Raw genomic sequence first — 23,217 nt, 5'->3', positions numbered from 1 at the left:
TGTTTTCTTCCTTTAATAATTAAAAGTGTTTAGAAGTGATGAGAAATCTGGAGATGGTGTTGGAATTCATGTTGCTCTTGTGAAACTAAAAGGACCTACTTATTTGCTGTGGGCTAAAGCCATGAAGATGTAAGTTAGGGAAAAGGGGAAACGAAAGCATCTCGTTGAAGATTCTCATCTCCATAATCTATGAGTTTTGATGAGTGGCAAGAGGATGACTTCATGACAATAATATGGTTGTGGAATAATATGGATCCATATATTAGTTCTAACTTAATGTTTTTAAACCGTAAAGGAGATGTGGGAAACAATTAGAGAGGCATTCTCCAATGAAAAAATTATTTCTAGAATCTATCGGTTGCATAAGGATATTTTTAGTGTGAAGCAGACCAGGAAACCTCTAAGTGAACATCGTGCATCCCTTAAAGGGTTGTGGGAAGAATTGAGTGTGGATCAACCGTTGTTTGTTGGTATTGATATTTAGAAAAGGAAAAGGGAAGTGTTTTAGGTTGCTAAATTTTGTTTGTAACCTTAATCTTGAAATATGTGGAGGTTAAAGATTCTCTTCTTCATTGAAATCCTTCACTCTAGCTTTATTTTGTCTCTATCCCTGAAACTTATCAAGAAGCTCTCTTCACCCTGGCTGCAAGTAAGCTATGAAAGAACAGATGAGTGTCCTCATCAGTGGAGGTATGTGAGAGCTCATTGATTTGCTACAAGCTAAAAACACTTTTAGTTCCTGGTGGGGTCTATGTTATACAGTACCATCTTGATGGAACCATTGAAAGACTTGAGGCTAAATTAGTGGCAAAGGACATATTCAATATGGGGTAGATTTTTTTTTTGATTGGAAACGACACAAAGATATATTGATAGAAAAAGAAGTACAATAAGAAGGATGAGAAATCCTCCCGCCAAAGACAACTAAAATACAGGAAAATACACAGAAAACAAACGAACTCTCTATAAAGGACCAATCCTTATGGAGTACACACTGCTAACCAATCAAGTTGAATCACATTAAGGGGAGTCCCCTTAAATGCCTTGGAACAGAAAGCCCACAGAGAAGCAAGGAAAACAATAGAGTCCCAAAGAAACTCTAAATTCCTTGCTTTATCCTCGAAAATCCTCGCGTTCCTTTCCCACCATACAACCCGAATTAGAGCAATGCTCGCAGCTTGCCACAAAACTATCCCCCTCTTAGAAGTACCAAAACCTTTAAATTTGATGGACATCATGTCAGATATGCTCCTCAGAACCCAATCCATCTTAGTAATTGAAATAACCTGTGCCATAATCCAATCGTCAAGGAACAATGAAGAAAAAGATGATCTGCTGATTCCCCAAGCTTCATGCACAGAATACAAATATCAGGACTAAGGGCTTTGTAAGGTCTTCTCACTTGTAGCATGTCATTAGTATTCACCTTCTTGTGTACCACTAACCAAACAAAGGACTTCACTTTGAAAGGAACTTGAGAATTCCAAACGAACTTTGAAGGGAAGTCCTGAGGAGATCTAGAAAATTGAGATAATGCTAGAAAGAAGGATTTGACTGAAAAAAGCCCTGAAGGGGATAATGGCCAGAATCTGGCATCTAGGACCGAAGGAGATAGATGCAATGCATCAAGTGACCGCATGAGGCCTTCTAAGTCCTCTATCTCAGAATTTGACAGGTTACGGTGGAAATTTAAATTCCAAGAGAAAGGACGAGTAGGACCGAGAATTGAAGAAATAGGAATGTTTTTATCCACGACTACTCTAAATAGTCTTGGATATTGGGTTCCCAAAGGTTGGTCCCCTCACCACAAATCTTCTCAGAAACGAATTATTTCCCCGTTTCCTACCACATACCGAGTAAACAAGGAAAACTCCTGAAAGACTTGTGCAATAGCCTTCCAAGGACAGCGATGTGACCATCTGATTAAAGTGTTAGCATCCCAACTAGTGGAGTGTGAACCATAAATGCTTAAAATGACCTGATGCCAAAGAGCTGAACCCTCTCTAGGATACCTCCATAACCATTTACCCTAGAAGAGCGAGATTCCTCAAAGAAATATTCCCAAAACCCAAACCCCCTATTGCCTTCGGTTTGCACACAACATCCCACCTCACTAAATGATCTCTTTTGCCTTCCCCAATCCCTGACCATAACAAATCCCTTTGCAACCTCTCGATTTTTGCAGCCACTGAAGCGGGTAGCTTAAATAAGGAAAGGAAGTAACATGGCATATGGGTAAGGCAAGATTGGATAAGAGTTATCCTCCCCCCGAAGGATAAGTAGGCCTTTTGCCACCCATTTAATCTACTTGAGATTCTCTCAATCACTGGATCCCAAAAGGCACACGCCTTAGGGTTCCCACCCAAAGGAAGACTTAGATAGAGTATAGGCCATCCGGACGCCTTGCAATCAAGCATCACAGCCAAATCTTGAAAGATGAGCCTGATCAAGATTGATGCCATAAATACTGCTCTTGTCAAGGTTGACCTTGAGCCCAGAAATGTGCCCAAACACTAACAAAAGACTCTTGAGAGTCTGCAGCTCTTCCTCCCTTGTGTTAGAAAAGAAGATGGTATCATTAGCAAATTGCAAATGGGACACCCTAGTTCTGTTTGTACCCACTCTGAAACCCTCCAACATATTTCTTTCCTCTGCTCTCATAAGCATCCTACTCAGTACATCTGCGACTAAAGTAAACAAAAAAGGGGATAAAGGGTCGCCTTATCTTAAACCTCTCGATGCCTTAACCCACCCTTTAGCGCTACCATTCACCAAGATTGCATAAGATACCGAGGATAAACATCTACTCATCCATTTACTCCATCTAGGACTGAACCCCTTCTTCTCTAACACATGATCCAAAAAATCCCACTTCACGTGATCGTATTCCTCTTCAAAGTCTATTTTGAAGATGACGCCTTCCTCCCCTGATCGTCTTCTCTCGTCTACTATCTCATTCGCTATGAGAAACGCATCCAATATTTGTCTCTCTTGAACAAAAGTGCCTTGAGTATAGTGGATGGTCTCATGTAGAACCCCTCTTAGACGCCCTGAGAGCACTTTGGCTACTATCTTGTAGAGACTAGTGATCAAACTAATGGGTCTAAAATCTGATATTTTCTTTGTCAAACTCTTTTTGGGTAATAGAACAATGAAAGAGGCATTAGTGCTTTGATTGATAATTCCACTCCTATGAAATTCTGCGAACACTCTCACCAAATCCTCCTTAAACACATCCCAACAGTTTTGGAATACTGCAATAGTAAAACCATTAGGCCCAGGCCCCGAAGCCTTGTCCCTATCCAGCTGAAAAATGGCCTTAGAAATCTCTTCTTCAGTGAAAGGGGAATCCAACCTTAACACGCTCTCTTCCGAAATAGGGGACCAATCTAATCCTTCAACACCCCAAGACTCTCCTGTAGGGCTCATGTAAATTTGGTAGGAAACTATATCAGCTGGATGTGAAAAATGCATTCTTGTATGAAGATTTGAATAAATGTATATGAAATAGCCAACTGGGTTGTTGCTTTGGGGTAGGCTTCTGTCAGGGTTTACAAACTTAAAAAAAGGCAATTTATGCCCCCTGGTTTGATAAGTTGAAAAATTTTCTAATCCTTTGTATCTTAGAGTTGTCATTCTATTGAAGAGAAAAGCTAATACTATAGTTCTTCCTGTCTATGTGGATGACAGTGTATTCTGGAATTGACTGTGCACATATTGAGCAGCTAAAATAGTATTACAAGGAAAATTTCAAACTAAGGATCTTTTACTTTTGTGGTGTTTCTCTGATTGAAGTTGCTCGTGGAAAGATGATATTGATTTTCCTTGGAGGAAGTATATACATTATTTACTCACTGAAACCTGTATGTTAAGCTCTAAACCTGCAGGAATTCCTTCAGAAATAATGTCAAACTTGAAGGTGATTTGGTGCAAAACTAATTTATTGACAATATCAGGCCTGATTTCTGTTTCTTTGTGAGTGCTATAAGTCAATTTATGAATCCTAAGTGGATTCATCAGCAGGCTAGGTGCAGAATCTTGAGGTACTTAAAAGGTGCAATAGGTTTAGATTTTCTGTAGATTAAAACATCTAAAGTTGGATGTTATTAGCTTTTCAGATAATAATCAGACAAACTCTACTATTGATAAAAGCTCTACTACTAGTGAGTGTTATGCATTTGTTGGTGGAAACTTGATTACATGGACAAGTCAAAAACAAAATGCAGTGACAAGGTCTAGTACATAGAGCTATGGCTCATATGGTTCAAGAATCTTCTGCAGGAGCTTGTTTCTCACCTGACAAGCCTCACTGCTGTGATCATCAAGCTACCATTGATGTAACTAGTAAACCCAGTTTCATTATAGAACTAAGGATATTGAAGCACATTGCCATTAGAACATTGTTATGAGTAAGAAGATGGTGACCCTTATATCAAGTGAAAAGATCAAGTTGGAGATATATTTGCTAAAGCCTCAGGAAAATTAATCTCTCTAATGTGTGTTCTAAGCTAGGTGTTTGAAATATCTTTGCTCTATCTACTAGAGTAGGAGTTAAAGTATAATATTGAAGGTATTTATGTCTTATATCAGTTAAAGGGTAACTTTAGAACTTACGGTTTCATGTTCTATTTCACTCCCCGTAGTCTCTGAAAGATGAGAACCAACTATGTAGCATCTATATCTAGAATTCAAGTATTGTATACACCATTAGTCTGATCCTTGACCCTTCTTTTTCAGGGTAAGAAGGGGTAGAGAAAATGCCTCAATCCAATGTTTGAGTAAGACACATTCAAATTCAATATAAATCCTCAACAAGAATTCAACTTAATCTCATATTGTATTGTATGAACGTAGTATAGATATGGTAGAGGGGCCCATTTAATCCCCATTTGATTAAATTCCTGAATTGGTCACTATGCAGATAAGTTATATCCATGTGTATATATATTTGTGAATATGAAGGAATTTTTATATTGCATTTTATAAATATATAAAGATAAGGTGTCTAGCAATAGGCAGAGTCCTCATGTTTGTTTACTCATTCTTTTCTTCTTTTCTTTAGTTTTTTCTTTGTTGTTTTTAAATAGCTATGATTTTATCGGAGAAATAGTAATGAGCAAGAAAGTGATAAGTTCACTACATTAAGTTTCAGGATCAGTTGGAAGATGTTTTTATTAAAGCTTTAGGAAGATTTTAATTAAGAAGTGCTTGTTTAGTCTTTTATGTTATTTAAAAGCTACATTTATGTTTTGTATTATTTTCTTATTAAGATGGAAACCTTTTTCTCTCAAATAACTAAAACAATGCTAGTTTAACATCATGTGAGAGGGAGGGAAAGATATGAATCAATTTCTACGGAAGACGAAGAAACTTTGGATTTTTCATTTTGGAGCATGATATGCATTGTTAACTGGAAGTCCCGGGTTCAAGTCCTCTCATCAACTATCTATCTAATTGGGTTTATTTTTTATTTTTTATTTTTTATTTTTTATTTTTTATTTTTTATTTTTTATTTTTTTTTATCTCAAAAATGTGTGTAGCCTTGGAGAAACTTGTGTGAAAAGAGAGAAAAGGGAGAATCCCTAATTCTTGTTATTGAAAAACTGTTAATAATACACATTGGACTTAGGTATATATATACATGTTAGTGGGACCCACAATACAATAAGGAAAGAAAAGGAAAAGAAAAGTAAATAACCTAAATAACTGTACACTATCTAACACTCCCCCTCAAGCTGGAGCATATATGTTATATGCACCAAACTTATTACAAATGTATTTAATTCTAGGACCTTTGAGAGATTTAGTAAAAATATCTGCTAGTTGATCATTTGAATTGACAAAACTAGTAGCCACACATCCTGATGCGATATTCTCTCTAATGAAGTGACGGTCAACTTCAATGTGTTTGGTCCTTTTATGGAAGACTGGATTGGATGCAATATGCAAAGCGGCTTGGTTGTCACAGATGAGCTTCATCTGTTCATCCTTTCCAAATCTCAACTCTCGAAGAAGATGTTTCAGCCATATGAGTTCACATGTTGCCAAAGCCATAGCTCGATACTCGGCTTCAGCACTAGATCTGGCCACTACATCTTGTTTCTTACTCTTTCAGGATATTAGGTTACCTCCAATAAAAACACAATACCCGGAAGTGGAACATCTATCTGTAGGTGAGCCAACCTAATCTGCATCTGTGTAACCAACAACCTGGGTATGACCTCTGTTCTCGTACAACACACCCTAGCCTGGTGTGCTTTTGATATATCGAAGAATGCGGATTACGACATCCTAATGGCTATCACATGGTGATTGTAGGAATTGACTAACAACACTTACAGGAAAAGAAATGTCTGGACGAGTAATGGTGAGGTAGTTCAGTTTACCTACAAGTCGCCGATATCTCCTAGGATCTCCTAAAGGCTCCCCCTGTCCTGGTATAAGTTTGACATTTGGATCCATAGGAGTGTCTACCGGTTTACAGTCAAACATACCGGTTTCTTCCAAGATGTCTAAAGCATACTTCCTTTGGGAAAGAACCACACCGGAACTGGATTGAGCTATCTCAATCCCTAAGAAATACTTGAGTTTCCCAAAGTCTTTAGTCTGAAAGTGGGTGAAAAGGTGTTGCTTTAGTTTCTGAATACCATTCTGATCACTACCTGTAATGACGATGTCGTCCACATAAACTATCAGAGAAATACACTGCCCCGAAGAGTTATGATGATCGAAAACGGAATGGTTAGCTGTACTGCGGAACATGCCAAACTCCTGAACAACAGAACTAAAACGGCTAAACCATGCTCGAGGAAATTGTTTCAAGCCATATAGAGAACGGCGTAACCTGCACACTAAACCAGACTCCCCTTGAGCAACAAAATCAGGTGGTTGCTCCATATAAACTTCCTCAACAAGATCCCCATGAAGGAAATCATTTTTAATATCTAACTGATAAAGAGGCCAAGAACGCATAGCAGCCATGGAGAGCAATAGACGAATAGAAGTTATCTTGGCAACAAAAGAGAAAGTGTCACCATAATCAGAACCATAAACCTGAGTATAGCCTTTAGCAACTAAGCGGGCCTTAAGGCGATCAACCTGACCATCAAGGCTAACCTTAACTGTGTAGACCCAACGACAACCAACTGTAGATTTACCAGAGGGTAAAACAACAAGATCCCAAGTGTCATTGGAGTGTAAAGCAGCCATTTCATCTACCATTGCCTGTCGCCAGCCTGGATGGGAAAGAGCCTCAGAGGTGCTCTTGGGAAGAGAAACAGAAGATATAGCAGAAACAAATGCAGAATAGGGTGAAGATAATCGATGATAACTCAAAAAATTGTAAATGGGATGAGGATTACGAGTAGATCGATTACTTTCTTAAGAGCAATGAGTAAGTCAGCAGAAGGAGGCAGAGCCGGGGCACGAGAAGCCGAAGGGATAGGAAGTGAGTCAGCAGGTACCTCGGCCAAAGAAGGAGGAACAGCGACACGATGACGGCGATGATAAACTTGAAGTGGACGAGAAGGCACTGGATCAGGTGGGGAGAGAATGGTAAGACTTCAGAAACAAGAAGAGACTCAGATGTGGAGAAAAACGGTGAGTCCTCAAAGAAAGTGACATCAGCGGAGAAAAGTAGCGATGAGTCTCAGAGGAATAGCAACGATAACCCTTTTGAAGTCTGGAATATCCCAAGAATATGCATTTTATGGCTTTGGCAGAAAGTTTGTCTTGTCCAGGAGTGAGAATATGAACAAAGCAAGTACAACCAAAAACACGAGGAGGAAGGAAATAAAGGGCCTGTTTGGTTGCTGTTTTTAAAAATTGTTCTGGAAAACAGTTTTTGAGAACAGTTTTTAAGAACAGTTTTTAGTGTTTTTAGAAAAAAAATTGTGTTTGGGAACTGAATTTTGAAAAACAGTTTTTGTTCTCAAAAACAAAAAAAAAACATGTTTGGCTTAGTTAATAAAAAAACATGTTTGAAAGATGTTTTTTTTTCTTTTTCAATTAATAAAATATTTTCTTCAAGTAACTTTATATTATAAATTTATAAATATTTTTAAATACACATTTCATTTAAATTTAAAAAATTATTTAATTTTAAATTTTTTATATAAGTTGATAAATTATTAAAAATAAAATAAAATATGATGTATGTATTTCACATGGGTCTTTTGTCCATCCTACTTTTACAATTATAAATTAAATTTATAAGCAATATTTAATCATTAGAAATTAAAACAAACATCACATAACACTAATGAGAACTAGTTAAGTTAACAAATATATATAAATTCTAACAAAACACTAAAGTGTTGACAAATATTTAAAATTAAAAATAAGACAAGTCATGGATTGACATTAATATAATTTGCCCACATCACTTCAGCAATTTGATCTCTTCAAGCTGCCATAGCTGCTGCACTCTCATCTGATAAATCAATTGAATGGTTTCTGCTACTTGTGCTCTCTTCTTCACCTTCGATTGAAAGGTCTTCTACCTCATATTCTCTAAACAATTGATCATTTCGAGTTGATAGACGAATCCAATTATGAAGGGTACAACATGCAACAACAATTTGGAATTTATGAAGGATGTTTGGTGAGCTGTGGGAATTTGGAATTTATAAAGGGCAGGTTCAAAGTTCAAACATGTGGAGGGTATGTTGCTTCACGCTGCATTCAACCCCCAACTCTTAAGGTCTGTTTGTTTAGTGCAGCATCCAAACAGGCCCAAAGAGTAGAGGTTAACCGGGCTTTGGAGTCTGGATGAGAGAGAGGAAGAGCAGATCTACAGAGAGAAAAGGTTCTTGGTGATTCAACACCTCATCCTCTTCTGATTCTCTTTATTTTTTCCATTTTCCTTGAGGTATTTCATCCGTCAAGACTCAAGCTTGGATTTTCCCGTTTGATTTCCATGTCTTTAAGTAAGGTTTTTGTTTTTTTTTAACAGAACAACTCAACAAAAATCAAAACGGGAAAAAATCAGGAATTTTTGGGCTTATTTTCATTCTCGTTCCCCACTTTTCTCAGCATCCAAACAGGAAAATATAAACGAAAAAAAAAAAAACTAACAGGTGATCAAAAAAATCTCAGATCTCATTCTATTTTCATTCTCGTTTCCTACTTTTCTCAGCATCCAAACAGGAAAATATAAACTGGAAAAAAAGAAACTAACAGCAGGTGATAAAAAAAAAATTCGAATAACATAACTGATATCTCTTTATCAGATCTAACATTTCCCTCAACAAATATTGCCAAAAAAAACCTATTTTATTAGATCTATAAAAAATAACTTCAACATCTGTGGAAATTACCTTTGTTTCTTGCTGGAGATGTCGCGACTGTGCTGGAGAAGAGGCGCCGCGACTGTGCTGGAGAGAGATGAGAACGGGAAGAAAAAGAAAAACACGGAGAACAGATGTGTTTTTTGTTCTTTAATTTTGTTCTATAAACAGTACAAAAACGGGGAAAACAACATTTTGTTGTTCTCTAAATAGTGCCATTTTGAGAACACGGGGAACAACAAAAACAAAAATGACTCTTTCAACCAAACAAGTTTTTGGTGTTTTTTGTTTTCAAGAACAGAAAACAGTTCTTGAAAACACTAAACAAACAGGCCCAAAGTGGTTGGTTAGGGAAAAGAAGGGAATGAGGAATCTGATCATGTAATACAAATGAGGGCATACGATTAATCAAATAACATGCTGTAAGAACAGCATCCCCCCAAAAACGAAAAGGAACATGACAATGGAGAAGGAGAGTACGAGTTGTCTCAACAAGATGTCGATTCTTACGTTCAGCTACCCCATTTTGTTGAGGAGTATGAGCACAAGAAGACTGATGAATGATCCCATGTTGGGACATAAATGAAGTAAATGGTACAGAAAAATATTCCCTGGCATTGTCATTGCGCAACACACGAATAGAAATATTGAACTGGGTTTGGATTTCAGCATAAAATTTCTGGAAAATAGAGAATAATTACTCAGCTCGATTTTTCATTAAAAATAACCAAGTACATCGAGAATAGTCATCAATGAAAGTGACAAAATACTGAAATCCTAAAGTAGATGCGGTCCGACAAGGACCCCAAACATCAGTGTGGACAAGTTCAAAAGGAGACTTTGCCCGATTATTCAAACGCTTTGGGAATGAGACACGAGTATGTTTCCCAAGCTGACAGGACTCACACGCAAGCGACGACAAAGATGAAAAACGAGGGACCATTTTCTGGAACTTGGATAGACTAGGGTGGCACAGGCGACTGTGGATGAGGAGGGGAGCATCAGTGGAAATGCAAATTGCAGGAGTTGAAGGCGAGGTGAGGTGATAGAGGCCTTGAGACTCACGTCCTATGCCAATCGTCTTCCCCGTACTCCGGTCCTGCAAGGTCACAAATTTATCAGAGAAAATGATAGAACAGTTAAGAGTGCGAGTTATTTTGCTGATGGAAATAAGATTAAAAGGACACTCAGGGGCATAAAGGACAGAATGGAGAGGATGAGCGAAACCAAAACCTTTAGCCATAGTTTGGGAACCATTAGCTAAAGTAACAGTAGGTAAGGCAGAGGTAGTAGTAATAGAAGAGAAAAAATCCTTATTACCAGATATGTGATCAGAAGCGCCAGAATCTAGAATCCAAGGTCCAAGAAAAGATGTGTGGGTAAGACAAGCAGAAACATTACCAGTCTGGGCAACAGAAGCTGACTTGGTGGCTTGATAGCGGAGATAGTCATCATACTCATTGTCAGTGAGGAAAATACCCTGAAATGTGGAGGAACTGGGAGGCTGAGGCGACTGAGGATCAGATGACTGGGCCATGTGGGCAGTGCGGGGAGGCCGCCCATGTAACTGATAACACCGATCACGAGTGTGGCCAAGCTTATTGCAATAGGTGCAATGAGGACGTTGGCCTCTACCTCGGTTACCACTGCGTCCTCCTCGAGAGTTAGTTTGAGAAACTAACACAGAAGAATCTGGAGTGTTATCAGATGGCAAAGGCCGAGTGGAGGAGATACGGAGGAGGCGAGCAAACATATCATCCAAGGATGGAACAGAGGAATTGCCAAGAATCTGATATCGGACGGTCTCGAGATCTGGACAGAGGCCAATAAGCGTAAGAACCATGAAGAACTTGTCAATCTGTGTTCGTTGATCCCCAACATCAGTAGTAAGAGGCATCACGGTCAAGAATTCCTCCTTAAGAGAGGCAATCTGGCCAATATAAGTAGATAAATCCATGTCTTGTTGTCTGACATTGACAATAGAAGAAGCCACCTTATAAAGACGTTGGATATCATTTGTGTATAGCCCTTTCGCCCGATTCCAAAATTTAAAGCATGTTTTGGAGGCCCGAAGATGAAGCAAAATCTTAGGATCACTTGATTGCCATAACACACTACATAACTGTGCATCTATCTTCCTCCATTGTACTCTGTCAACCTCAGGGATATCCGCCTCCTACTTAACAAGGTGATCCTCATAACCTTGACCCATAAACCAAAGCTCCACAGAGGTAGACTAGGACAAATAATTTTCACTGCCAACCAATTTCTCCAAAGTAATCATAGGAGATCCAGATATGACAGAGGAAAAAGTGGAACTTTTAGTAGCCATATCTACTTATCTGGAAAACGAAATATGTTTGGATTAAAGAGAGCCCTAATACGGATTCAGATCGCGGCTGAAAGAAGAAAAATCCGAGGATCTGCGGCTGTGAGAGACCAAATAGTAAAGAAAAACAAATGTGGCACTGTTGGAAGGGTAGAAGAACACTTCCTAAGACACATGCAGGGCTCGGGGTGGAAAGGAAGTCACCAGAGGTTGCCGGAAAGGCTGTTTAGAGGGCCGGCAGAGACCAAAAAACCCCAAAAAATGCACTTTCAGGGCTCGGATGGCACAAACATAGATGGAGGGTGGCTAGACGGCGTCAGGCAAGGCTGGAGGTGGAAGTGCGTGGCCGGAAAGTGCTCCACGCGCCCTCATGCGCCGGCACGTGAGATTCAGGCCGCCGGAGAAGAAACGCGCTGGGCGGCGCGTGGGTGAGAATCTCCCTCCGGTGCTTTGAGAAAACTTGAAGATCTCCTCCTTGCGCACCTGATGGTATGGTTGGTGTCGGAAAAGACTTCGTCAGAAAAAGGTTGCCAGAAAAGTCGCCGGTGGTGAGGGTTTTTTGACGGCGATACGGTTGATCGGAAAGCTTTAGGAGATGGGAAAGGTGACCGGAATGAAACACGGTCACTGAAAGATTTCCCAGAATTGATTCACGGATAAACCGGAAATAATTAGGGTTTTTTTCTCCCTAGGCTCTGATACCATGTGAAAAGAGAGAAAAGGGAGAATCCCTAATTCTTGTTATTGAAAAACTGTTAATAATACACATTGGACTTGGGTATATATATACATGTTAGTAGGACCCACAATACAATAAGGAAAGAAAAGGAAAAGAAAAGTAAATAACCTAAATAATTGTACACTATCTAACAACTTGAATAAAAGATTTTATTGAGGAAGACTTTTTTTGATACTTTACAATATGAATAGATACAAAATATATAGGAAAAAGAAAAAAAATATGTACAACTAGAACTCTTAGAAATCATTTGTAATATACATGGAAATACATTAAAGAATAATCTTTATTTTTCTAATCATAATCCTATCCTTAACTGCCCAAAAATATTATGTTTAAATTAGCAAAAAATCTTGGCCTTAATTTTCGAAAGTCAAAGAATAATTTTTCTACTCTATCTAAATTTTTTTATCACAAAAATGTGATTTTTTTTTGCCACTATACGGTCTATGCCCCACTCAGAGTGGTTATGGGGCCATGCAAGAGGGAGGGTATTGGAGTGTAATATGTATTGTTGGCTCAAATCCTAATAGCTTAAGATTTTAGGAAAATTGATTGTTCAACATTTTACATGTTCCTTTTCTTTTGTATTAGTATAGAGTTTTCCTAAATTTCTATGTGTTGGTCTGTGGGTCTTATTCATGGGTTTAAACACTTCAGATCTTGTTTTTAATAAATTTTAGACATAATTTTATTGGTTTACAAACTGATTCTATATTCTTCTATATTCTTTGTTTCTTATGTTTGGCTGTAAAAGGCATATTGGTCTAAGTCCTTTACATATTCATAGATCCATGAGAGGGATGGCATTTCTTTTTCTATCATTAATGAACAGGAGATTCTTTTATAGATGTTATTCTTGTTTGATTTGCTACGCATATTTATTTTCTATTTAATTATATTTGTTTGTTGGTCTTTGAAAACAGGAAAATAAGTGCATAATTATTGACTTGTCCCTGACAAAAACAATTGTGGCTTTCAGAAGCATGACTGATTTCATTTACTTGTTGAACATGCTTCTACAGGTGCACTAGTCTTTTGCTTCTTTCTTTTGAAGCTCTTTATTGTTATTATTATCATTCTTATGTTTATGTCATCTGGATCATATATACAGAAGCTCCTTCTATGTTGTTAATTTCATTTCATTCTTTTGAAGCTCTTTATTGTTATTATTATCATTCTTATGTTTATGTCATCTGGATCATATATACAGAAGCTCCTTCTATGTTGTTAATTTCTTTTCATTGTTTTTCTTGACTGATACTCACTGAAAGATTGATAATCTGATCCCTTTTTGTCTGAAAGTTTCCTGTTGCAAGAATGGTAGTGATTGGGTGGCTTTGGTTCAGATATCCAGTTGCAACTCTGTGTTAAAGAAGGGTCACAACTAGTCAGTTGAGCACCAAAAATCCGAGCATAGTCATTCTAAAACTAATCTTTAAGGCTTTATTATCTGTACAGTTATAGCAGCAGCTGGATTCTAATTTATTACTCATAGGCAAGGTTATTTATCGATTACTGATGAGGATTAGGACTAGAAAGCATTCTGATACTCTCTGTCAAGGTGCCAAACTAGCGAGAAATAAATGTGAGAAGAAGACATTTGAGTTTTTGGAAGGAAATTGAAAGGAAAGGATTTAAACTTGTAGAAGAGAGATGGAAAGAATACAAGGTAAAAATTCTTTTCCTTAACTCTTTTCTATACAGAGACTCACATATTTATATACAAAAAATCCTAGTACCTAAATTAAGAACTTTCCTAACTCAATTACAACAAATCCCTTTGATCACAGGATTACCTAATTCTCTCTACAAAATCACAACTTCCATAATTTCATTCTTTCACACTCCCCCTCAAGTTGGTGAATGGATGTTTTCCATTTTCGGTTTGGATACACTTGCTTAAAACTTTGTACTGCTTAAACCTTTTATGAGTATGCTTGCAAGTTGGCAGTAAATAGAATCCACTACCTAGTTTCTTCTTGATAAAATGCTTGTCAATTTCTATATGTTTCATTTGATCTTGTCGCACTAGATTATATGCAATGTTGATTTTAGATTTTTTGTTGCTATAAAGTCTCATTGGCCTATCCTATTTAATTTTCAAATCCTCCAAAATAATCTTTAACCATAGTAGTTCACAAACTCCTTGGCCCATTGCTCAAAATTCTACTTTTGCAATGAACCTTGCCACCCAACTTTGTTTCTTACTTCTCTATGTCACCAGATTCCCACTAAGAAAGGTGCAATACCCAGTAGTTGATCTTCTATCAACCAAAAATCCAACATAATCAATGTATGCTTCAAGTACTAGTCCTGGGATTCGTTAAAATATGATGCCTTTTCCCAGAGACCCCTAAAGGTATTGTAGCACTCGGTTAACAGCTTGCAGATGAACCTCTTTTGGATTGTGCATGAATTGACTAATCACACACAACATATGCTATATCGGGTCTTGTGTGAGAGAGATAAATGAGTCTTCCCATCGGGTGTTGATACATCCCCCCTATCTACCATAGTATCTTCCTCAGCCTCTCCAAGTTTATGATTAGGATCTATTGGTGTGCTTGTTGGTTTACACGCCAACTTCCCTATTTCCTTAAGAAGGTCTGTTACATATTTGTGTTGAGAAGTAAAAATTCTCTGCTTAAAATGTGCACCTCATTTCCTAGGAAGTATTTCAACATTTCTAACTATTTAATTTCAAATTCCTTGGCCAAGTATTGTCTCAAAGTCTACCTCTCTAGTTCATCATTTTCCGTTATGATGATGTCTACATATACATACCAAAAGAGCTGGAACTCTTCTTGAATCCAAATGCTTGATGAACAACATATGATCTCCTTGACTTTGTTTATGTCTCATGTTTTTCATTACTTTTGCAAACCTTTTAAACCACACCCTTGGAGACTGTTTTAGCCCATATAAAGCTTTCTTCAGTTTACACACCTTTTTAGTGGTTGGGTCACTACTAAATCTAGGAGGGACTTCTATATAAATCTCTTTTTCCATATCTTCATTCATAAATGCATTTTTTTACAGCAAATTGTTGTAGATCCCAATTATAATTTGCTACCAATGATAACAAAATTCTGACTGTGTTCATCTTGGCAATCGGAGCAAATGTTTCTAAATAGTCCGCACCATATGTTTGAGTGAATCCTTTAGCTACTAGTATTGTATTGTACATTTTTAGTGTCCCATTTGCTCTATGCTTAACGGTATAGACCCACTTACATCCTATTGGTTTTTTTCTTACAGGGAAATTTACCATCTCCCAAGTTTTATTCTTTTCTAGGGCCTGCATTTATGCATTCACGACTTGTCTCCAATTTTCATTAGATAAAGCCTTGGATAGAGTAGTAGGAATATGAATATTGTTCGAACTTGTGAGAAAACTCTATGGGATGGAGACAACTTTTTAAATGACACCACATGTGAAAGTGGATATAAAGGACATTTAGTGCATTCCTTCATTCCCTTCCTGATGGCAATAGGGTGATTTTGATCTATAGATTTTTTAGACTGAAGTTTTGACTCGGTTTGTGAGGAAGGATGAGAAACTATTACCTCATTTCTAGAAGGTGGTTCAGATTTTTGGGCTTGTATAAGTTTAGGGATTGTAACTTTCTTCCTTAAGTACACTTTGCTAGTCATTCGATTTTTAGGAGTAGGCTTAAGTGGCAATGACTCTGGTTTAGAGAAGTAGGGTACAAATACTGGATCAAACACTGGACTAGAGACTGCAGAAGGGTCAATGAGATAGGAATCCTGATCCTTGTCTTCCTTGATGGAATTCTCCCCCTGAAGATAAGGAGCAGGAAAATAGGACTCACAATCGTTGAAAGTAACATTTGTTGAGACAAAAGAATTTTTGGATAGTGGATGGTAACACTTATACTCCTTTTAAGTTGAGGAATATCCCACAAAAATATATTTAACCGCTATTAGGTCCAATTTTCCCTTGTTTGGATTGTGAGCATGTACAAAGGACACACACGCCAAATATCTTAGGAATGAGATGGTTTGTGGTTCTCATATTAGAATAAAACGATGAAAGTATATCCATGGGAGTTTTGAAACCTAAAACTCTATAAGGTAATCCGTTTATGAGATGTGTGGTGGTTAGGACGGCTTCCCCCCAATAAGATTTAGGCATATGTTTTTTAAACAAAAAAGCTCATGTTGTATCAAGAAGGTGACCATTTTTCCTCTCAGTAACTCCATTTTGCTATAGGGTGTTGACTCATGAATTATTCCCTCGTGTTGAAAGTATAGAGTTAGGACTTGATTGAAATAATTTCTGGCATTGATGGACTGAAACCTCTTGATAGTGACACCAAATTGATTTTTTATCATGTTATGAAAGTTTGGATGAACAAAACTCACATCGGATTTGTGTTTAAGTAAGAAAATCCAAGAGACCCTAATACAATCATCGATAAAAGACACAAACCAACATTCCTTAGATATATTAGGAATAAGGTAGAGCCCCAAATATTACTATGAATTAGATGAAAGGGCTTTGGACTTTTTTTATTATTATTGGTGGGGAAGGTTGAATGTTTGTGTTTGGCAAGTTCACATACATCTCAATGGAAACTCTCAACATCTAATTTCCTAAATAAAGAAGGAAACACAATTTAAGAGTTCTAAATGACGGATGTCTAAGTCTACGATGATGAAGCCAAATTTTTTGTTTATTGACAAGGTAGTGCTCAGAAGGAAGAGATACAGATGACTCGCTTGGTGTCTCAAGGTAGTATAGCTTGTTTTGTTCCTTAGGCAATCCAATCATCTTCCCTAACCTAAAATGCATAGTGAGTAGGGTAAAAAGTCACGTTGCAACCTAGATCTTGTGTAAGCTTTTGTATAGAGACAAGATTAGTGGACAACTTAGAAACATGAAGTGCATTTCTAAGTGTGAGCGTAGGGCTAATTTGGACATTTGCTACACCTGTGATAGTGGTAAATGAACCATTTACTATGGCTATTTTCCTTTGGCTTGGACAAGGGTTATAGTTGTTAAATTGGTGTGATGAATGAGTCATGTGATCTGTAGCACCTGAATCTAAAACCCAAGAATTTGCAAAAGTTTTATCTGAGACTTTTACTCCAATGAAAATAAGAAACTTAACTAAAAGTGCCAGTGAACAGGTACCTGAAGATTTCTTACTTGAAGGTTTCTCAAGAGTTCCCAACAAAGCTCTCAAATTTTCAATCTCCTCTTGATTGAATCTACCTTATTCCAAGGATTTTTCTTTAATTTGTTGAATAGAAGACAAGTTTGCTTGCCCATTATACCTTTGTTACCCTCCATTGTAACCCCATTCTTTGTTAGATGTGGTTAGCTTACCATGAAGTTTCTAACATTTCTCCCGTTTATGTCTAGGTTTTTGGCAGTAAATGCACCATAAGTTATCCCTGTTGTCACGGTTTGAAGCCCTTGATCAATCAGTCTTTTTGTTATCAACAATGTTAGGCTTCTGATCAATCCCTGTTGTCACGGATTTTGCAATGACACCTATTTAGGTTAAGTTGAAGAGGGGATTTGAAGCCTCCAAACCTGTTTTTCAAATTGTTATGGAAGTTACCTGATGCACCAAATGATGGACCTTGGGATTCCAAAACCAAGCTCACCCATGTAAAACAGTACTTTAGCAACAAGATGAACACTAATAATTTTTGACATTTTTTTTTAAAGATTTATGCAATGATTTTATTTTTCATTTTCATTTTTTATTTTTAAATTTCAGAAACAAAATGGATTTTTATTTACTGTCCCTTGTTGCTATGTTGATGATATCAGTGACATGGTTGGCCATTAACACTGGGACTTGGAGTAATGAAAGAAAATGTTATGATTATGACACTAATTTTGATCCTTGTGATATGAATTTCTTTTTCCTACTGCTGTAATATTGTCATATACTGCATATTGTAGGAATTCCTCTTATGCTGAGACCTATTCACAGTTCTGAAAACATGGTACAAGTTGAAGAAAGATCAATATTTTCTTCAGAATAAGAATATCATACTCATTTTAGGCTAATCAACACATTATGGAACAGTGCATTAGCTTCTTTCTTCTTTTAAATATTATGCATGTTCAATTCATGCAAAAATGCCAAAGCTTAGGGCCGTTACCAGTGTATCCTCTGAAAACCCTGGAAACAGGACTATGCAGGAAATGGATTTCAACTGCTTGTGAAAACTCAAATGTCTGAAATCATTATTATCAATTGGTGTTTATTATGGTATTATTGTCTATTTCAATATCTTCAAATGGAATTCTGTAAACTTAAGCATGACTGATGTATCCAATTTGTATTCTGCAGTTTAGGCTGGCCTATGTTGCTCCAGAGTCTAGAGTGGTTGGTGCCGGCGACTTAGTTGACCATCCAAAAAAAATTGCTATCCATTACCTTCATGGATATTTTTTAATTGATTTATTTATTGTTTTACCGCTTCCTCAAGTAAGTCTTCTCTCTTTCATGCTGACGTTTTCTTCTTGACCTCCTTTTGCTTTTGCTTTAAGTCAATTGATTGTTTCTTTGTGAACGATGATGTTTTTTCCTTGACATCCTTTTGCTTGAAGTTTTAAGATCCATATGCTCAATATTTTCACATTGTTATAAATAAATAGAAATCTTGAAATTGACTTTGGTTTTTTAATGAGGATCTATGCTGATGTTTATTTTTCAGATAACTTTTAATTCATTTTGAGAGATTGAAACATTAATTACTAAATTGAAGGATGTACATGTAACTTTTAGTTTTTTATTTCAAATTTATCTTTCTTTTACTTCACATTAATAAATGTCTTCGAGTTTTTGATGGACCATTTATTGATAGACTGAACAAGAAGGTTTTGTGAGAAATTGTTTGTCTTAATTTTTCTCACACAACTTGGTACTTTTGTTTATTTTGTCATTGATGTTAAAAATCTTCTACTGAGAGTTAAGAGACAAGCTTGTCATGGCTGTCATGCAAAAACATTTTGTATCTTTTGATTGTGTTCATGGTTGGGAATCTGTTTTCTAAATTTTTTTTCTCCATCTCTGAATCTTAGAAGTTGTCTTGATCTAAATTAAAATCAAGTAAGATTGGACTTCCATTGCTTGCGAAAAGAATCCGATGAGTTCCTTTTCCCTTGATTTTATACTTTTCTGGTATTCATGAACTTTAAATATAGTTTCCAGGTGTAGGGCATTTTCTTTAGAGAATCAAGAACTTGATATTTGATGTTTTTAAAATTCTGTGAGAGTTTTTGGGATGAGCAGCTATCTAGTGTCTTTGCTTGCTGTAAGGAAAAATAGGGTTGAGAGAGGGGTCAAGGTTGACTCATGAAGTTGCACTCACCTTTTTCTCTTCTTCTTCTTCCTTCCATTTTCCATTCCTAGATCCTGCTAATTTTACTACTAGTCATGGGTCAATGTTATTATGGAGTTGAATCAAAGAATCCTAATCAGGGGCTACAGGAGGTTAGAAAACTCACTGATTACATCTGTAAAGATGCTGAAGTTGATACTGGTACAGTTGACCAGTAAGGAAAACCATATTCCCTTGGATCCGTCTCTTTTAAACCTTCCTATGATACTTTTCCAATATATATGTTGGTGTTCTAGAACGTTTTCTTGTAGTAGGAAAAGTACTGTAGGTATGCTTAAAAAGTGGCTCAGAAAAGATGAAACAAATGACCAAACTTCAAAGAAAATACACGGCTCTATTTGGGACTTTAAAATACTTTTGAATAGTGTTCTTAAGGTTGTTTAAAACACCAGCACAAAAGATGGAAATAACCTCCAGATTTGTGAATTTTACCCAACTCATATGCAGTGGAACCATCTTTGATAAAAGAATAAAAAAAAAAATAAGAATTGTACTTCAAAGATGCATGATGAAAACAGTTTCCTAATCTACTTGTAAAGTTACTGGTTTTCTGTGAAATACAGGTCAAGGAACGAACTTCATATATAAACACACAAGCTTTAAACAAAATGCAAATAAGATATCAATGTCAAGCATGGAGAGTGAAACTTTACTTTTTATCAAAGAATCAATCTGAATAAAACATGAAATGACACAAAAAAATTAGAATTGTACTGGTCATACATTTTGCTGTATTAGGCAAAAGAATAATCAAATCAAGTGCCTAATCTAAAAAATAAGAACGACTTACATTTGGTAATATTGATTACTGCCCTTAGGCAGTCAAATCCTCTGTTCTTTGTCTTCAAGCCATCCTGGCTTATTTATCAACTCAATGCTTGTTTGAAGGTTTATGCTAATTTCCATACCCAGTAAATATTGAGATTCAAGGTTCAATATCAACCCTTAATGTTTGGGGATGATGGAGATTAGGATTTTAATCTTTGAAACATCTAGGGATTTGGATGAGATGGAGGCTTGGAGTCACTCCTCCCTTCCTAGGGTTTTCTCATTAAATTCTTCTTGTTCATATGGATGCCAAAGCAATACATCTTTAAACAAAGGTCTAAAGACTTGCTATTTGAAACCCAATCATATTTGGTTCAGCAGCAAGCAAAATTGAGGAAATAGACCTGAGAGCCATAAAGCTCTCCAGCAGGCTGGAGTGGACTATGGTTGATAGAGAGCAAAACTACTGTTGGTTTTACCTCAATTTTTTTGCCTTCACTCCAAAGAAACAGAACATTGAAGGAAGATGCTATCCTCTGTTATCAATTATTAGAGAAGCAAAATTAAATGCTTGGAGAAAGGGCAATCCATGGCCTCTTAATCCTTATGAAGTTATTATTGGTATTTTTTTTTTTAAGCTTGGAATAAGAATTAACTCTAATATCGGTTGAAATAATATATTTAGGTTAATTTTCAGAATTAGAATTAGGAGGTTGAAATTGAGTGTTCATTCGTATTCCCACAATTCTACAACATAATCTGATAGTTGAACTTACATAGCCCTTGGTATCATAAATATATTTCCATCCAAGCTTGGAAGAGACTTTGGAGATAGATACCTCAATGTGCAATCTATATTTAAGCCATCTAAGTTCCCACTCTAACAAATGATGTTCCACTGCTTTGATGCCATTTCAACCTAGAACATAAAACAATTCATAAATTAAAAGATAAATTCTGCAAATGAAATTTAAAGCATAAAATGAACACATAAATTGAACATAGAAATACAAAAATTGAATCTGAAAATAAAACTTTATATTGAAATTATGCCTTGATACAAAGATGTTGAATCTTTGATTACAAGCTATTGACAACAAAGGGTTTTGATTACAAAGGAAAGCTTTTTGAAAGGAGAGGGATTACAAAAAGCTAAGAGAATTTTTTGGAACACTCTTGCTAGCTCTAATTGTCTTTTGTTTGCCTTTACCTTGTGATGAACTTGATGACTCTAATTATAGAGAAATTTGATGGACTGGAAACTTGTTGAAGTCCACGGAATTGAAACTTGTTTAAATCCATTGAATTAATGAAGTAGACAACTTGTGTTGTTGTAGCTCTTACATCTTGAAGCTTATAAGGAATCCTGAACAGTTCTTGGAATGATTTGATCTTTTATCTCATTCACATCACCTTTCTACTATTCACATCTTGTAAATTTTGTCTCACGGTTTTTTTTTTTTTATATATTTTTTTATTTTATCCATAGGATATATATAAGGTTTACATGGGCTATGAAAATAATTATCTAGATTCACCCATAGGTCCACCATATAGGATTAATTTTGGGCCTACATATGAATCATCTGAAAGAGTTGTCTTCATTTTCTTCATTATTATTATTATTTTTTTATCAGAAACGAAGAAAAATATATTAAAAGAAGAAAAGATACAAAAGAAAGAAGAGATACAAGAGAAAGAGAAGAAACAATAGAAGGATGAGAGGTTCTTCCGACCAAAAAAAAAAAACTGAACAAAAGAGAAATCACTCAACTTTAGAAAACTAAATACAAAGAAAAACCCCAACACTCTCAAACTTTTGAAACGCAAACCGTAGTCTAGTTGAGTTGTAAAACACTAAGAGGAACTCCGCTAAAAGCTGCAGTACAAGAGGCTCAAAGAGAGGAATAGAAAAGAAGCAAGTCCCATAACATCTCTTCCGTTCTCCCCTTATCCTAAAAAATCCTATTGTTTCTCTCTTACCACACCATCCATAACAAAGTAAGGCAAGCGATTTGCCAAAGTGTCTTGCCTCTTAATGAATTCCTCATACCTTTAAAAACAATAACCATCATGTCCCCAATACTCCTTGGAGGGACCCAAGCCAACCCTGCTAGATTGAACAGCTTGTGCCAGAGTCCAATGGTAATGGGACAATGAAGAAAAAGGTGGTCGATCAATTCTCCATTTCCTTTGCAAAGAATGCACCATTGAGGACAGAGGGATTTCTAGGGTCTTTTCAATTGCAACTTGTCATTGGTGTTTACCTTCCCATGTACTACTAACCAAGTGAGGGCCTTAACCTTTGAGGGGGCTTTTGAACTCCACAAAAACTTGGCCGGAAGGAACAAGATAGGATTTGAGACTTTTGACAAGGCCAAGGAAAAAGATTTCACCGAAAACAAGCTTGATGATGACAAAGACCAAACTCTTGAATCTACCAAAGAAGGAGAGAAAAGCATTGAACTAAGGGAGGACATGATTCTCTAAAGTAGATCAATTTCTGTATTAGTAAGATTACGACGAAAATTAAAATTCCAAGACAGTGGAAAGGAATTGCCAAGGACATTTGAGACAGTGAGGTTTTTCACAGAAATAACTTTATAAAGACCAAAAAATTGAGAGCACAAAGTCTGGATACCCCACCAAAGATCTTCCCAAAAACGGATTCTCTCCCCGTTCCCCACCACTAAGCGGACAAA

The 23,217-nt window shown here is 36.6% G+C and overlaps 1 protein-coding gene across 5 annotated transcripts in view; it reads left to right on the top strand.

Moving 5' to 3' along the window:
- LOC100257953 (probable cyclic nucleotide-gated ion channel 20, chloroplastic) overlaps positions 1 to 23,217 on the top strand; it is a 173,716-nt gene that overhangs the window by 59,337 nt on the left and 91,162 nt on the right. For all 5 annotated transcript variants that reach the window (XM_059734164.1, XM_059734165.1, XM_010665639.3 and 2 more), the window contains 2 exons: positions 13,282 to 13,380; positions 18,694 to 18,831. In XM_059734164.1, the coding sequence (XP_059590147.1) occupies positions 13,282 to 13,380; positions 18,694 to 18,831 (237 nt within the window). The remainder of the gene's footprint in view (positions 1 to 13,281; positions 13,381 to 18,693; positions 18,832 to 23,217) is intronic.

This window comes from Vitis vinifera, chromosome 17, assembly GCF_030704535.1.
Source record: "Vitis vinifera cultivar Pinot Noir 40024 chromosome 17, ASM3070453v1".
NCBI classification, from domain to species: Eukaryota; Viridiplantae; Streptophyta; class Magnoliopsida; order Vitales; family Vitaceae; genus Vitis; species Vitis vinifera.
This window is presented reverse-complemented; position numbering and strand designations above follow the sequence as displayed.